This window comes from Saccopteryx leptura, chromosome 2 (assembly GCF_036850995.1).
Source record: "Saccopteryx leptura isolate mSacLep1 chromosome 2, mSacLep1_pri_phased_curated, whole genome shotgun sequence".
Taxonomy (NCBI): domain Eukaryota; kingdom Metazoa; phylum Chordata; class Mammalia; order Chiroptera; family Emballonuridae; genus Saccopteryx; species Saccopteryx leptura.
In genome coordinates, this window is record NC_089504.1 from 254,217,145 (window position 1) to 254,233,179 (window position 16,035).

General features: G+C 53.0%; 1 protein-coding gene across 1 annotated transcript in view; it reads left to right on the forward strand.

Moving 5' to 3' along the window:
* Positions 1–6,878, forward strand: part of UCK2 (uridine-cytidine kinase 2) — a 58,786-nt gene extending 51,908 nt beyond the window's left edge. Inside the window, exons 6-7 of the mRNA XM_066371398.1 lie at positions 2,390–2,438; positions 3,462–6,878. Coding sequence (XP_066227495.1) covers positions 2,390–2,438; positions 3,462–3,601 — 189 coding nt within the window. The 3' untranslated portion in view covers positions 3,602–6,878. The remainder of the gene's footprint in view (positions 1–2,389; positions 2,439–3,461) is intronic.
* The last annotated feature ends 9,157 nt before the right edge of the window (positions 6,879–16,035 follow it).

Here is a 16,035-nt window from a genome sequence, read left to right on the forward strand (position 1 = left end):
CACACACACAAAGATCTGTATGTGGTTCAAAGCTCACAGGTTTCTCTCTTTTTTTTTCTTTTTTGTATTTTTCTGAAGCTGGAAACGGAGAGACAGTCAGACAGACTCCCGCATGCACCCGACCGGGATCCACCCGGCACGCCCACCAAGGGGCGATGCTCTGCCCATCTGGGGTGTCGCTCTGTTGCATCCAGAGCCATTCTAGCGCCTGAGGCAGAGGCCACAGAGTCATCCTCAGCGCCCGGGCCAACTTTTGCTCCAGTGGAGCCTCGGCTGTGGGAGGGGAAGAGAGAGACAGAGAGGAAGGAGAGGAGGAGGGGTGGAGAAGCAGATGGGCGCTTCTCCTGTGTGCCCTGGCCGGGAATCGAACCCAGGACTCCTGCACGCCAGGCCGACGCTCTACCACTGAGCCAACCGGCCAGGGCTGTTCACGGTCTCTTAAGTGTCAACCCTCCGTCCTGAGGTCCCGAGGACGGGGGGGGGGGGGGGCGCAGGGGGCTCTGTTGCTGTCCCTCCTCCCCTGGTGTCTTCCAGCTCTGTCCTGCCTCTTATTTCGGGGGGAGAGGGGACTTGGGTTTGTTCTAATCAGTCCCAGCAAGCTCTGCTTCTCGTTGCTGGTCTCCCGGGGGTGAGCCCTTTATTGAAGGGGTATCTCATCTCGTCTTAGGACAGACTTGGCCGTTTGGATCTGGGAAAGGCCTGTGGTTGGGTGGACAGGTGGGTCCCCGGGCCTCAGCTGCTGGGGTCTTCCCTCTGACCCTCCCCTGTCACTGTGGCCAGGCCCTGCTCACCAGGAGCTTGTGTTGGCCTGGACGCATGCCCATCGGGAAGGGAGCCATGCCCGGGATAAGCTTCTGTGCTTCCGCCCTGGCACGGACCTCTCCGATCTGGCAGCTGAGACGCGAGTGATGGGGCTTTCAGAGAAGGGAGGTTGGGGGATGGGGGCAGTTCTCAGCTTCTTCAGAACAGCTCCGAGCCCAGGAAGCACCCTCAGCTTCCCGGGGAAAGGCAGTGAATATTGAGGGGAGACCACCAGGGACGAGGTGTCGGGGTCAGCCTGCAGTGGAGGGACGGGGCTCCCACACACATCTTTTGTGTCTTTCCCAGGTTGACCAAACCCTGGTCTGACTCCCTAAAGGTTTATCATTGAGCTTCGAGAAGGAGAGAGTGCAGGACTCTGCCCGCTCGGGGTGATGTTCGTCGGGGGGCTGGGGTCCCTGAGAACGTGATGTAGGTGTAGAGTGGGGCCAAGGTCAGCGTTTATTTCTCTGCTTCTTCCTGTCTCCTTTCCTGGAAAAACACGCTCCCAAACTGTCTTTGTTTCTTGAAGCCTGTGAGCAGGTCTTGCGTCAGAACAGACTTGACTTTTGTTTCCGATCAGGGTTAGGCGGCCTCTGAGTCAGCATGAGTAAGTAACCTTCGGGATTGGGTTACAGGCTTAGGTTTCTGGGAAGAGGGCAGTGCAGCCGTGCGGGGCCATGAAATTCTATCCGTCCGTCCGTCCGCCGACCCGAGGAACGCTCCTGCGCTCGCCGACGTCACCATCAAAACACAAAGTAGATTTGTTCTCGGACGTCAGTTAGAGTGAACTGCCCGTTTTCCGCCGTTTCCCTTGGTTGTGATGGAGCTCAGGGTTCTGCACATTTTCTAGGGGTGTTATCAGCTTGTTCCCACAAGTGTCCTCGGGGAAGATCGGGTTCCTCCCGTGTAAGCCAGGAGCTCGGACCTCATTGTCTATTGTCTGCCCAGGTCGGGTTGCGATGGGGACCCTGACACAGTTGTATTTCAGCCGTTCTAGTCGGGACACTGCGCAGAGTTAAAGGTGTGCTTTTTTCAGCACATTGCTTATGTGATCTTACCCTAAACCTAGGCTATACACCTACCTGGACACAAGTCCTTTGGAAAAGGGTCCACAACATCTCAGTAAATTAAAAAAAAAAAAAAAGGATTGTGTTAGCTGTATACCCTTTAAGAAAAATAGTGTCATCACAGAGCCAGGGCTGTGGTCTCTCATGGGGATGACCTCTTCTGGGTTAACCCTTGTGCTGGCCAGACCTTTGGGGAGGACCCCAAGGTGGACCACGTCCCCCATTCAGTGTGGGTTTTACTAACTCATACTTTTCCTTATGGTGGAGAAACTGATCTGGTCTCGAAGACCATGTTCTCTGGGCAGGCTCTGAACTGAGCGGTAATAACAAGAACTCAAGGAAAAGCTGATTTATAATATTTTAGATAAAGGGGGCAAAAAAAATACTATGTTTGAAGTCCAAAGCTGCTGGCCCTTCCCCTGTTCTGGGAGAGGGGTTCAGGCTGGTCTCTCTCTCTCTCTCTCTCTCTCTTTCTCTCTCTACCTCCTCTTTAACACGTTGTAAATATCTTTTCTCTGCAGACAAAGAAATACGCGGACGTGATCATTCCTAGAGGTGTAGACAATCTGGGTGAGTCCCCATGGGCGTTCTACTTGGGGACAGGTTGTGGTGGTGACCAAACATGGCTCCATACGGTGGCTGACCCCCCCCAGTAGGCTGCTGTCGTGACAGATGGGAATTTCCAACCTGCCTGGCGGCCTTGGGCACGGGCCCCTGTGCGTATGTATGTGTGTGTGTACTGGGCACACACGTGGGCTGTTCCTCTCTGCCTGAAATCAGAGGTGTTGGAAAGACTCTCTCATTCTTTTTTATAATTATACTGTAATTTCTTTTAACCTTTCTCCCTTTTTAAAACATTTCTATTTCTGCCGAACCGTTTGGGAGTTAGTCACCACGGTGACTACTTTATTGTCTTATTTCATAAAGACAAGGACATTTTTATTCACAGCCCAATGTCAGCATCACCTTCTAGAAACAGTATCAATACGATCTCCTTTTTCATGATGGTGGGTGTTTTGTACAATGGCCCTCCGGTTGGGTTTCTCTTTGTGTCCCCGCAATTGGGTTGAGTTTGTACAATTTGAACAACACCCAGAAGACATGTTTTGTTGTTGTTGTTTATTTTGGTGCATTGCCCCAGAAAGCAGTGGATGTCTCTGTCCATTCTGGGTGATGTTAATTAATCATTTGCATAATTTGTTGCTGATGGTAAGGAAGGAGAGTCCCGTGTTAAGATTATCTTTGGAGGAAAGCGCCTTCCATGAGGTGGCTCCGGTTGGGTTGGGGAGCTGGGAGGTTTCCCAGTTGTATGGGTCACAGCTCACTGACGGGGCCAGCGCTCACGCCTGCAGGGTTTCAGCTGGTTGCTTTCACACCTCTGTGATTGGGGTTGCCTGGTAAGAAGCCCGTCTATGGAGGGCTTTGTGTGTCCCAGGCATTTGCCTGTCGTTGGTTACTCTGGGAGCGTTGCAGTGAGGGAGGCCACGTGAGCGCCCCCTCAGGGGAGGTGGAGTTAGCCCCGACTCGTGCAGACGCGCAGCGAGCCTGCCCCATGGCCGCCCCCCTGACACCCTGCCCGTCTCTGCCCCGCAGTGGCCATCAACCTCATCGTTCAGCACATCCAGGACATCCTGAACGGGGGGCCGTCCAAGCGGCAGACCAACGGCTATCTCAACGGCTACACCCCTGCGCGCAAGAGGCAGGCCTCGGAGTCCAGCAGCCGGCCGCATTGACCCCGCGTCTCCCTCGGACCCCGGGCCCCGTTCCAGGGGACGGGAGGCGGCGGCGGCAGGGGACTCTGGCCGTCTGTACATACGGTTTCCCGTGACACTCTGCTTATTTAAGAACACAGCAACGGAGATGATGAGATGCCTTTGACCTTGAGACCCGAGCTTACGTGACGAACTGTGCCAACTACTACTTCTATTACCTACTACTGGTGATGCCTAATTATGAAGCCAACGTGTAACCAGTTATAAATACATGCATATATATATATATTATATATATATAAAAGGATCTATTTTTGTGTAAATGTACAAATACTGTAAAGCTGTTAGCATTGTGCAGGAAGGCCTGCCGTTGATGTTTGAGGGCTGGAGCTGGAGTTTTTCCCGGGGGGGGGGAGTGGCCCTCCGCGTTCGGGGGTGGGGGGGCGGCTGGCACCTCCTGGGAGGCCGGAGCGCAGGGTGCTCCCGTCTCACGCTCTGAGTGCCTGCGGGATGGGCCTTTGAAGATGGAGCTTCATGATATGTCGATGAGAAGACTCTCTTTTTTTCTCCTTGACCTTTTTATGTTTAATTTTTTATTAAGTTGAAATTAGGCAAGACCTCAACTGAAAAACCAAACTCAGGGAAGGGCCACCCTCTCCTGCCGCCCTCAGGAGAGCGCATCTTCAGCGTTCTCGCCATGGTGGCCCCCCTACGCCCGCCCCCCCCCCCCGGCTGTGTTCCGGGTGGGCACTTGACCACTCCTTCCTTACTCACCTGGTCTCGTTCTCTCCAAAGCCAGAGCTGCCTGTCCCTGGTCCCTGGCCGGGACGTGTGACTCCTGGGAAGTGGTGGACCGGGCTCCCCGAGGAGTGCACAGTGGTCCCTTGCAGTCCGGTGTTGGGGGAGGACTTCCGCTGGCAGGACAGCTGGCAGCCCCTCACGGGGTGACGGCGGAGCTCTGCCCGCGCAGGGAGCGACAGCTCTGGTTTCTAAGACATGGGGGATGTGCTGTTAGATGAGGGAGGGGGTGGCAAGCCCCTTCGGCAGCAAGGTCATGGGAAGGCTGTCTTCCGGGTGTGGCAACACTTTGCGTGGAGGGGAGACCAGGAAATAGGAGAATTTAGATCATAAACTGGAGTCTTGGGTTGAAAACACTTGGGGTGGAGAATTTCAGCTTTCCCAGGGGGTCTCCCTGTTGGCAAAAGCTTGCTTCTTTGGAAGAAGCACAGACTCCTGAAGAGTCTTGCTGGAGGAGGGGTGGGTGCAGGACTTCGGGGTGGGGGGCGAGGCAAAGCTGTGGTCTGATGACGGAGTCCCACGCCCCAGCTTGTAACTAACTGCCCGATGGCCAGTGGCTCGCCCTCAGCATGTCCGCTGCAGCTGCCCGCCTGATGCCTTTCAGAGGGTGGTGGGGCCCTTCCCCTGCTGATGCTGTCCCTGCCCGCTCGGGCCGTTCGGGCCATCTGTCCCTGTCGGCTGTCCAGCCCCCCTCCGTCCCCTGTGACTCAGCACCACCCTGTTTCTGGACTCGATTTGACTTGTAACGCTGTTTAGCTCTTTCAGAAAGTCAAACCTAATTCCCGACAGAGCTTTGCCACCCCTGAGACATCAGGGAGACCAGGCCACAGGCCCCGGAGGGAGCTCCCGATGGCCGCGGCCGCCTGGTTGGAGCACAGGGGGCTCGGCGGGGCCTGCTCTGAAAGCCGGTGCTCTCTGGACGGAGGCTCTGAGTGTGTGTTTCAGAATCCATAGTCACTGGTTTTCCCATCCTCCACGGGTGGCTCTGAGACGGAGGGTGGACGGCAGGCCTGAGGCAGGGTCCTCACGCTCTGGTGGGCCCGTGTGCTCAGGGGCAGCCCGTCCCTGTCTGTCAGTGGACAGCACACCACTTTACTTGAAGCTCCCAGGTGCCAAACCATTTAGTGCCTTGGCTGTCCGCCCCACTGCCTTGGAAGGTGCGTTCTTTTCATCTCTGAGCCTTGACTTAACCCGGCCCCGCCTCATCCACCTGTGGTGTTGGGACCAAGCCGCAGCGTCTCCCAGCGGCCTGGTCCAGCTGGGAAGCGGCGCTCAGGTTGCCTTGCCTCCTGGTAAAACCATCACCGACTGTTGGCGGCTTGTCTGGGTCCGCCTTTCCTGGGCAGTGCTGACGATGATGCCCCTGGTCATGGGACACCCCGTGTCCGGGGCCAGGAAGGGGTGGGGAAACTCTGACCCTCGTTGGCGAGCCCAGCGTTTAGCTAACCAAGGGGCCAAGCTGGAGCTTTCTGTATAACAAGCCCTGGGCTTGGTATTTAAGAGCCACCAGGATCTCTGGTTCCCCTGGAGAGTCATCAGGCCGTAAACCACGACCCGAGTCACCTGGGTGTCGTGCCATCGGGGGCCAGCGGCCAGAGCTGAGCCTGCAGTGGTCATGCTCACAGGGTCTCCTGCAGAGCTGCCCACGGGGCTGGCTTCTCCCTCCCTGCCTCCCCTCCCGGGTGTGCAGGTCACAGGTCAGCTGTGCAGGCCACAGGCACGGACGCTTTGTGTCGTGGGAAGGCCAGGCCCTGCACCCCACCAGGCTAACGGGGCGTCTCATTCTGGGGCTGCCTGAGACCAGTAGGAGCGAGATGAGAGTCGTGAGTACAGGGACGACGCAAGTGGTGTGACCTTGGACATCCTTAGATTTGGAGCGGATGGGGTGGGCCCTCAGGTGGTGGTTGGACAGCAGGATCTCTGAGGGGCAGGCTAAGGGAGGGGTGACAGGGCAGGGACTGCCGTGCACCCTTCAGAAACAATCGTCCCCCTATCGCTCTGCTCTGGTCCTCGCTGTTCGGCAGCGGTCCGGGCACCCTGGCTTCCCGCCTCTTCTGGGCTCTCGTCTGGGGGCCAGGCTGGGTCCCGGGTCTCGCTAGGCCACTGGGTCAGCGGGTGGGGGCTGTCACCTGCGTGCGGGCTGGGCAGCAAGGGCAGGCTGTATCCTTCCCCTCGTCCTTGTACTCTGGGCGGAGTGGGGATAGAGCCAGGGAGAGAATAGGCAGGAGGGGGTTGGGAGTTCGGAGCCCCTCTGATCTCTTGTCTGGGGGTCTCCACCTCCTTGCTGCTTTTAGAGGTGGCGGGAGCATAGCCCGTCCAGCCTGGGGGGCGGGGTTGGGCTGCTGGATCAGGACTCTGGGCCTTTTTTTCTTTTTCTTTTATTTGGAGTCGCTTGCCCCTCCCCCCTGCCTTCTACCACCTGCCTGGTCTTGATTGTCCACAGTTACAGAAATGACCACGTGCTCTGTACTTCACTGTAAATAAAGAGCAAACAAAGCCACCCCTGCCTTCCTGTGGTGCTTGGGCATGTGTGGGGGCCGGGGTGACGGGAGGGTGCGGGTGGCAGGGACCGGGGCAGGGCAGTGCCTGGTTGAGGCCAGGTGGATGCGGCTCCACACACCCTGGCTCGACCTTGCAGTCCCCGCCTGGACCCTGTGGGGTGAGGGCACACGGGCGTTTCTCCTTTGCCCCTGAAAGCTGGGCTGAGGTCTCTGGGGGTTCCTGTTCCCTGGACATCTGGCCCTGACCTCCCCCGGAGGTCACTCCGTTGAGGCCGTATCCTCAAGCGTCACCACCTTCCCTGGGCCTGTCATTACCCCTTCCTCAGTGTCCACAGCTAACACCAAAGTGGAACCTCAATTACAGTTGACCTTTATTGTACCTGTGAGCCACTCCAGGTGAAGGCATGCACGTGTCCTTATCCAAAGGGGGGTGCATCTGTGTCACTGCTGCCCGTGGAGCAGTCCCACGACATCCCCATGTCCCTGTGTGAGTCACCACCCACTCTGCCCTGCCTCTCAGGCACCTGGTGACCCTCACTGCAGGGATGCAGTTCTTCACACCATGTGTGCCTGACCTGCGGACCCAGCTAGGAGAGGGCCCCCTGGGCTGCTGAGAGGCCACTGCCGAGCTGGTTCCAGTCCGCCTGTCACCTTCAGGCGGGTGATGAGTCAGGGAGGAAGTGGCTTGCATGGTGTCACGGAGGTGGTAGTTGTGCCGGCTGGTTGAGCTGATCCAGGCTCCCCTCTGCTCTGCTTTCTTCTCCCCGGTCCTGGACCACCCCTGTCCTCTGACCACCTCTGGAGTTGGAGGCTTTGCCGGGAACTCTGCTCATTGCTCAGAACTCCATTCTGCTCCCTTGTAATTGGGGGACAAAGTGCAGGCCCGTGAGGCCCTTGGTCTTCCCCGCCCTACCGGCCCATGCGCAGAGCCAGCTTCTGCTCCCCAGCTGGGAGAGACCTGCCTGCCTGCTGCTGCTGCTGCTGCATCTGCTGGAAGCGAGGGGACCCACTGGGACCCACCCAGGATTTGCAGAGGAGAAGGAGACGCAGGGGCCTGGGATGTGGGAAAGCCACCCTGTAAGGAAGGGGCGGGGAGACGAGTTTCCTGGCACTGAGGAGGTGTTTAATTTCCATTTAAAGCAGCGTTGAAACAGGTTATTTTCTAAAACCCAGAAGGAAGAGAACCCACCTGCCGGGTACTGGTGTTGTCTGGGAAACACTGTAACGGACTTGACTGTCTAATAACCATTCTGCTGTGCACCTGAAGCTAACACAAAATAATATTGAATGTAAACGGTAATTAAGATTTTTAAAAAATTACACAATGACAAAAGAAAATCACCCACCTGCTTGCTTACTCTTGGGCTATTATGCCTACTATACATACACTTATATGTTCTTTATTTTCCCCACGAAACTGAACTAAAATAACATCAGATAGCTAAGATTCCACCCAAACACACTTTGCACACCCTCCCCTTTTAGGTGGGGACCTGTTTGGGCCAGGTCAGTGGTCCTAGGCGGGCCAGGATGAAAAGGCCTGGAGTCCAGGGCAGTGTTTGCCCAGTGCCGGCTGTGCCGGGCCAGAGGCCTCGCCATCAAAGCTCACGGTGAGCTGGTGGTGACAGGGAGACTCAACTTGGGGTGGTGAACACACACAATGCACCCTACAGATGGCGTGTTGTAGAACTGCGCCTGAGACCTGTGGCATTTTATTGACCGATGTCATGACCCCCAATGAAGTCAATAATATATAAACCTCATGGCGAGGTTTTCTCCTGAAAAGCCTGGAATTCTCATGCAAGGTAATTACAATCCCAGATGTTTCAAGATTCCTGTTTTCAGTTCCTGAAATTTCCCACTTTCTCTGCCATGTTCGCGTCAGACTTTTCCAGCTGTCAGTCAACGTTCACCGTTGCCTCTTCCGGTCGTTAAAGCAGCCCTGCGAAGTATGCAAGGAATGCGGTTACTCCAGCATTACCGGGGGGAGAGAATGAATTGACTCCCCCCAAACTAGGATGTGGGCAGGCTTCTGGAGTAAGGCTGAGGTGTGTGTCTGCCCCCTAGTGGTGGATTTGGGTCTCAGCAGGAGAGTTGCGGAGTGTGTGTAGGGGGACTGATGTCATTGGGCTTAGTTACCAGGGTTTCTAGGAGAGCTGTCAGAGCCCTTGGAGGTCTAACTACTGCTGTGATCTCCTTTTTTTGTTGTTTTCCTGGGAAATCTTTATTAAAGCCTTCACTTGGGTGGATAGGAGCTGACCCTCTATTGCTGCAATCTATTGCAGTGGCTCCCTAAGCCGGTCATCATAGTCCCTGGGGGGCTCACGGTAGACGTTACTGGGATCCCTTCCCGAGAATTCTGATTCTCTAGGTCTAAGGGAGAGAATCTGTGATAACAAACAGTTCCGGTGAACCAGATGCACAGGCAGAGGTGGAAACCGAGGGACCTTGGGTATTGGATCATTCGGACCCACAGTGTGTTTGTTCCCTGTTTCTCCCCACATGCTGTTTGTACTGTTTTTAAGTCTCTTCTCTGCCTTAAATTTCTCCCTGATGCGGTTCATTTTTTTTTTGGGGGGGGGGGGGATGCTATTATAAACAGTGTTCTTTAAAATTCTGATTTGCAACTGTTGCTAGCATATTAAAAAAAATACAATCGATTTTTTGTATCCTGGTCTTCTGTCTCGCACGCAGCCTTGCTAAGCTCACTTGTTGGCGCTAATGATTTTAGAAGTGGCTTCGGGAGGAGGCGGACATTAAGATTGCTCCAGCCTCCCACGTTAAACCCTAAAGTTTTCGAGATTTCTGTATTTACTTGTGTCGTCACTGCTGGTTTGGAAACTGACACGTTATGGTTTTCTTTAGCGTTTGCCCTTTCGAATTAACGTACACACTTGACAACACCTTCTAACCTCCTCCCAGACAATGTAAGAGCTTTAGAAAGCTTGAACTGATCATGCTGTTCAGCCTCCCATGTCAGCTGCTCAGGATTTGAGTGCCACCTAGACTTTTAAATATTTTGTATTTTTTTTTTTTTTTTTGTATTTTTCTGAAGCTGGAAACGGGGAGAGACAGTCAGACAGACTCCTGCATGCGCCCGACCGGGATCCACCCGGCACGCCCACCAGGGGCGAAGCTCTGCCCACCAGGGGCGATGCTCTGCCCCTCCGGAGCGTCGCTCTGCTGCGACCAGAGCCACTCTAGCGCCTGGGGCAGAGGCCAAGGAGCCATCCCCAGCGCCCGGGCCATCTTTGCTCCAATGGAGCCTCGGATGCGGGAGGGGAAGAGAGAGACAGAGAGGAAGGGGGAGGTGGAGAAGCAAATGGGCGCTTCTCCTATGTGCCCTGGCCGGGAATCGAACCCGGGTCCCCCGCACGCCAGGCCGACGCTCTACCGCTGAGCCAACTGGCCAGGGCCTATTTTGTAATTTTAATTATTGTTTCTTTATATAATTTTAAGTATTGTTTCTTTATATAATTTTAATTATTGTTTTAATTATTGTTTCTTTATATAAAAAAAAAATCATTGTTTTATGCTGTCATGGTTTGTTTCGACTCACCCAGACTTTTGCTAAAGGCTTTGTTGGCCGTTTCACTCTGCACTGTTCTTTGCTTTGAATTCAGTTTTGTTCGTGAAATGCATGCACTCTTTGCTGACCGTTTCAAAGAGGATGTTAGTGGTACAGTCTTTGTTGTTGTTGTTTTTTAAATAGTCTTTATTTTACCCTCGCTTTTGAATGATAATTTAGTTGTGTATTTTTTCAACATTTTGAACATTTTTTTCTGCTTTCTCCTACTTTTTTCTTTTTAAAATACTTATCTTTGTCTTTGATGTTTTTCAGTTTGCCATGGAGTGTTGTGATGTGGCGTTATTTTCATTCTTATTTCTTTTTTAATTTATTCATTTTAGAGAGGAGAGAGAAAGAGAGAGAAAGGGGAAGGAGCAGGAAGCATCAACTCCCATATGTGCCTTGACCAGACAAGTGCAGGGTTTTGAACCAGCGACCTCAGCATTCCAGGTTGATGCTTTATTCACTGCGCCACCACAGGTCAGGCCGTGGCTTTATTTTTAATTATCTTACAGGTGCTTCCTGACTGGCTGGGTCTGTGTTTTTCATCTAAGTCTAGAAAATTCATAGCTATGCCCCTTTCTGACATTGCCTCCTGACCTTGCTCTCTGTTCTCCCTCTCGAGGTGTGGGTACGTCTATGTAGCACCCTGTTCTCTCCCTCTCGAGGTGCGGGTACGCCTATGTAGCACCCTGTTCTCTCCCTCTCGAGGTGCGGGTACGCCTATGTAGCACCCTGTTCTCTCCCTCTCAAGGTGCGGGTACGTCTATGTAGCACCCTGTTCTCTCCCCCAAGCTTTTCCTTCTCATTTCATTTTCTGTATTTTTGACTCCTCAAGGCGACATTTATGCAAAGTTTCACTTACTGTCTTTTCAGCCGTGTTTAGTCTGCTGTCCAAAGAAAGCTTATGCATCACCTTTTAAATTTCATTGACCATATTTTCAGCTTTAAGAAACACTATTTCATCCCATTACAACTCTCTCCTCATTGGTTTCCTAAGCGTCTCACTTTTATTTTCATTTCCTATTCTTTTTTTTTTTTGTATTTTTCTGAAGCTGGAAACAGGGAGGTAAGTCAGACAGACTCCCGCATGCGCCCGACCGGGATTCTTGATTCTGTAAAATGTCTTTATTTTTTTCAACTATGCATTAAACAGGGCTTTCTTTTTCTCTCTCTCTTTCTCTCTCTCTTTTTTTTTTTTGTTGGTATTATATCTAGCATTTCTAGGTTTTTTTGGGGTTTTTTTGTATTTTTCTGAAGTTGGAAATGGGAAGGCAGTCAGACAGACTCCCGCATGCGCCCGACCGGGATCCACCTGGCACGCCCACCAGGGGGCGATGCTCTGCCCATCCGGGGCGTTGCTCTGTTGCATCCAGAGCCATTCTAGTGCCTGAGGCAGAGGCCACAGAGCCATCCTCAGCGCCCAGGCCAACTTTGCTCCAATGGAGCCTTGGCTGCGGAAGGGGAAGAGAGAGACAGAGAGGAAGGAGAGGGGGAGGGTGGAGAAGCAGATGGGCACTTCTCCTGTGTGCCCTGGCCGGGAATCGAACCCGGGACTCCTGCACGCCAGGCCAACGCTCTACCACTAAGCCAACCAGCCAGGGCCTCTAGGTATTTTTATAGCAAGAGGGTTTTCGGGTTATCTGAGCCATGGTAGTAAAAAAAAATATACCCCATGGGTTTTCTCAAACGTTTTTTTTGTTTCTCTAGAAAAAAACCTTGCTTTGTCTACAAGGTCAAATGTTCCTTTGAATTCTCAAACTTCCACTGCTCAAAGGATGTGACATGTGCTGGGACGTCTGGGCTGTGAGTGTTTTCACTCCAAAGTCACCTGTAGCCTCTTAAGTTTAGGAACCGTGAAAGGTGCTTTTCCGATATCTTAAGGTGCTGCTCTGATATGTTAAGGTGCTGCAGCCTAGTCTTCATAGTTCAATGCTTAATAGCTCATGTCCTTATTTGACTTTGGTTTTGGAGACGGGCACTGTGTTAGTGTAAGATGCACAGATGTTGAAATATAAGGTCTACTGGAAAGTTCTGTCCGTTTTTGGAATAAAACAAAATACAAATTTGTCTTACAGTCAATAAACTTTATTAAATAATATAATTGCCATTATTATTAATGATTCATTGCCAGTGTGAGGGCAATTTGTATATCCCATTTTTGAAAAATGTTTTATCTTTTTTTTTTTTTTTTTCCCTGTATTTTTCTGAAGCTGGAAACGGGGAGAGACAGCCAGACAGACTCCCGCATGCATCCGACCGGGATCCACCGGCACGCCCACCAGGGGCGACGCTCTGCCCACCAGGGGGCGACGCTCTGCCCCTCCGGGGGTTGCCCTGCCGCGACCAGAGCCACTCCAGCGCCCGGGGCAGAGGCCAAGGAGCCATCCCCAGCGCCCGGGCCATCCCTGCTCCAATGGAGCCTCGGATGCGGGAGGGGAAGAGAGAGACAGAGAGGAAGGAGGGGGAGGGTGGAGAAGCAAATGGGCGCCTCTCCTATGTGCCCTGGCCGGGAATCGAACCTGGGTCCCCCGCACGCCAGGCCGACGCTCCACCGCTGAGCCAACCGGCCAGGGCCGAAAAATGTTTTATCTTTTGATGTGAAAAATTGAACCAGTGCTTGTTTGATATCTTCTTCATTTTTGTATTTTTTGCCCTTCAAAAAATTTTGTAAGGACAAAAACAAGTGATAGTTGAGGGTGCTAAGTCCGAGGAATATGGTGGATGTGACAGATATGCTTCTGTAGCATTTCTTCCTTGTTGAAATTTGTAAAAATTACAGTGGCGTAAATGAACTTTATCAGTAGCCATGGGTACACTATGGCTTCACACATAAGACTAATGTGAATCAACTTTGTTTTAGTTAATTTGCTACGTCAGTATGTATACATTAAGTGATAAAAATAGAGAGGCACACATGTGCCAAATAAACATGTGCTTACGTGTCAAAACTTGTGATAGAAACAGACAGAACTTTCCGGTAGACCTTATCTATGGGATCTGTGTCTGAGTTGCTCCTGACCAGGAGCGTGAACTGCAGCCTAGACGTGGCAGCCCACGCGTGGCTGGGAAACTTAGCTCCACCTGTGGGCTGTTGTTCTTAGAACTGGCCACTAGGTGGCGGGAGGGACCCACACACCCACACACATAGCACAGGCAAGTCCCACCTGAACCTTCAGAACAGCTAGGGGCACTCAATTCAAAAACACTGAGCCCTTACTGTGTCCCAGGTACTGTGTGAAGCCCTCCCTGCCCTTGGTGGCCTCATAAATGACCAGGGGACACTACTGTGTACAGGGCAGAATGGAGCATGCACAAGGAAGGGTGATTTCAGTTCGCAGATGGGGGTGGGGGGGGATCTCACGAAGGGGGAACTGTTGACATCCTACCTGGAGAACTCAGGTTGGCCGGCCTCCTGGAAGGAAGCCTACAGCACCTGTGCCATCTACCTTCTCAGCCTCACCTACCTCCCTTCTTATCAATTTGATCTCAAACAGTGTTTGGTTTTTTTAAAATTCATTTTAGAGAGGAAGAGAGAGAAGGGGGGAGGAACAGGAAGCATCAACTCCCCTATGTGCCTTGACCAGGCAGGCCCAGGGTTCTGAACTGGTGACCTCAGTGTTCCAGGTCAACACTTTACTCGCTGCGCCACCACAGGTTAGGCCCAAACAGTGTTTTTAAAACTTCAGTTGAAGTGAGATTTCTATGTACGGTGTGTGTGTGTGTGTGTGTTGTTGGCCATGGCACATCCTGAATCCTAGTCCCCCCTTCTCTGCTGTCCCACTTCCTGTGGTCTCAGTTACCCCAGTCAACCGTAGTTTGGAAATATTGAACGGAGAACCGCAGAAGTAAGCTCCTGACACGTGTTAACTGGCCAGGTACTGAGCACCGGGGTGAAATCTCACGAATCCCACTGGGGCCCACCTGGGACGTGGCTCCTCTGGCGGCGTCTCCTGCTCCAGACACTCCAGCCCTGGTGACTTAGCAGCCTCCTGTGAGCACTGCACGGGCAGCGTCACAGGGCTCCTGCTCACGTCACCCCAACTTCACGCCAAAGCGGTGATGCTGGCAGTTCCGATGCACCCAGGAGAAGCCGGAAAGTGCTTGTTCCTCATCATCAGAAGGTCAGTGGCAGCCTGACACTAGTCCCCAGGGCCACGTCACTCACCTACCTGCCTTCATCTCGCCACCTGAGCCTCTTGTCAGCTCAGAGCATCACCAGAAGAAGGTGAGTGAGGCACAGCAAGGGACCACGTCTTGGTTTATTGCTACCGTTATTCTGTTTTATTATTGTTGATCTCTTATGGCATCTGATTAATTAAAAAACAATCACAGGCATTTGTGTGTAAGAAAAACAGAGTTATGTACAGGGTTCTTTACCCGCGGTTTCAGGCACCCAGGGGGGTCTTGGCTGGTATGCCTCGCGGATACGAGGGGACTGTTGTTCCCTTCACTCTCCCGTGTGCTAGGCTTCAAGCCTCCCAGTATGGGGCATGACTCTGGTCTCTCCCGCTAACTTAATTCACCTGCCCACGTAGTTCACCCGCCATTTCTCTGGCAGCCTTGGCAGTGATGTTCCCCTACAAGCAGCTGTGCGTTCAGGGTGGGGGCAGTATTTTGCTTTAAACCTCATTTGACTCCTAGCAGTTGCATTATATTATCTCCCTCGCTGCAGAGGGAGTTGAGTCTCAGGAGAGGGTAAGTCAAGGGTGTCAAGTCAGAGCGCACAGAGGAGTTGGGGTTTAAACCCATGCTTGTCCGACTGAGAAGCTGAACCCGCGCCCCTCACTCCCAGCTGGCCCCAGGGTGTGACTCCTGGAGATGGAGTTCCCCTCGCGGCTCCCCCACCTGACCCTCCTCCCACGGGCCCTGCTCTCCACGCACCTGCTCACCCGGTGATGGCTACCTCCATCACCCCTCCTCCCGTCTCCCGACTGGGGGCCTCACATTCCCGTGTAATGTCCCCATGTGGGGCTGAGTCACTTACACCTGTATCTTGAAAGCCTTTGTCGCTGGCTTCTCCAACTCTGCAGAAGTGCCCGCATTCTTTCCACCAGCCCTGCTGGGGGCCATGTCTCCCTTCAGGGGCCCCCTCCCTGAATGCTTGGCTGCTTGTAGGGGAACATCACTGCCTGAGGCTGCTTTCCAGCCAACCCTCGTCCCGGACCTCCAGGGAGGGACATCTGGGCCTGATGGACGCTGCCCGAGAAACTCAGGGGTCTTGTCTCGTCCTGTGTGAATGGAAGCGGGAAAAATAAGATTTGCCGCAAGAAGAGAGCTGGATTGTTGAATTCTACATTGAGGCTAAAACAGGATCGAGGGTGAAGGGAGCTGGTGACTTAGGGCATGTGTGACTCATGGCTACAGAGGGACCCGAGCTGGTCCCTTCTTTGCTCAGCCCAGTTTACGCTTCTTGCTTGTGTTTGGACCAGGATACAGACAGGGGACAGTGGACAGTGAGTCTTAACTATCCAGTTGACAAACTGGAAGTTTTAGATTTTGCTCTGCAATGACTACAGAGCTTTCTCTACAATTCGCAAGGGACAGCATGTCTTCGTTTTGAGAATATGGTTACATCTATTCAAGGA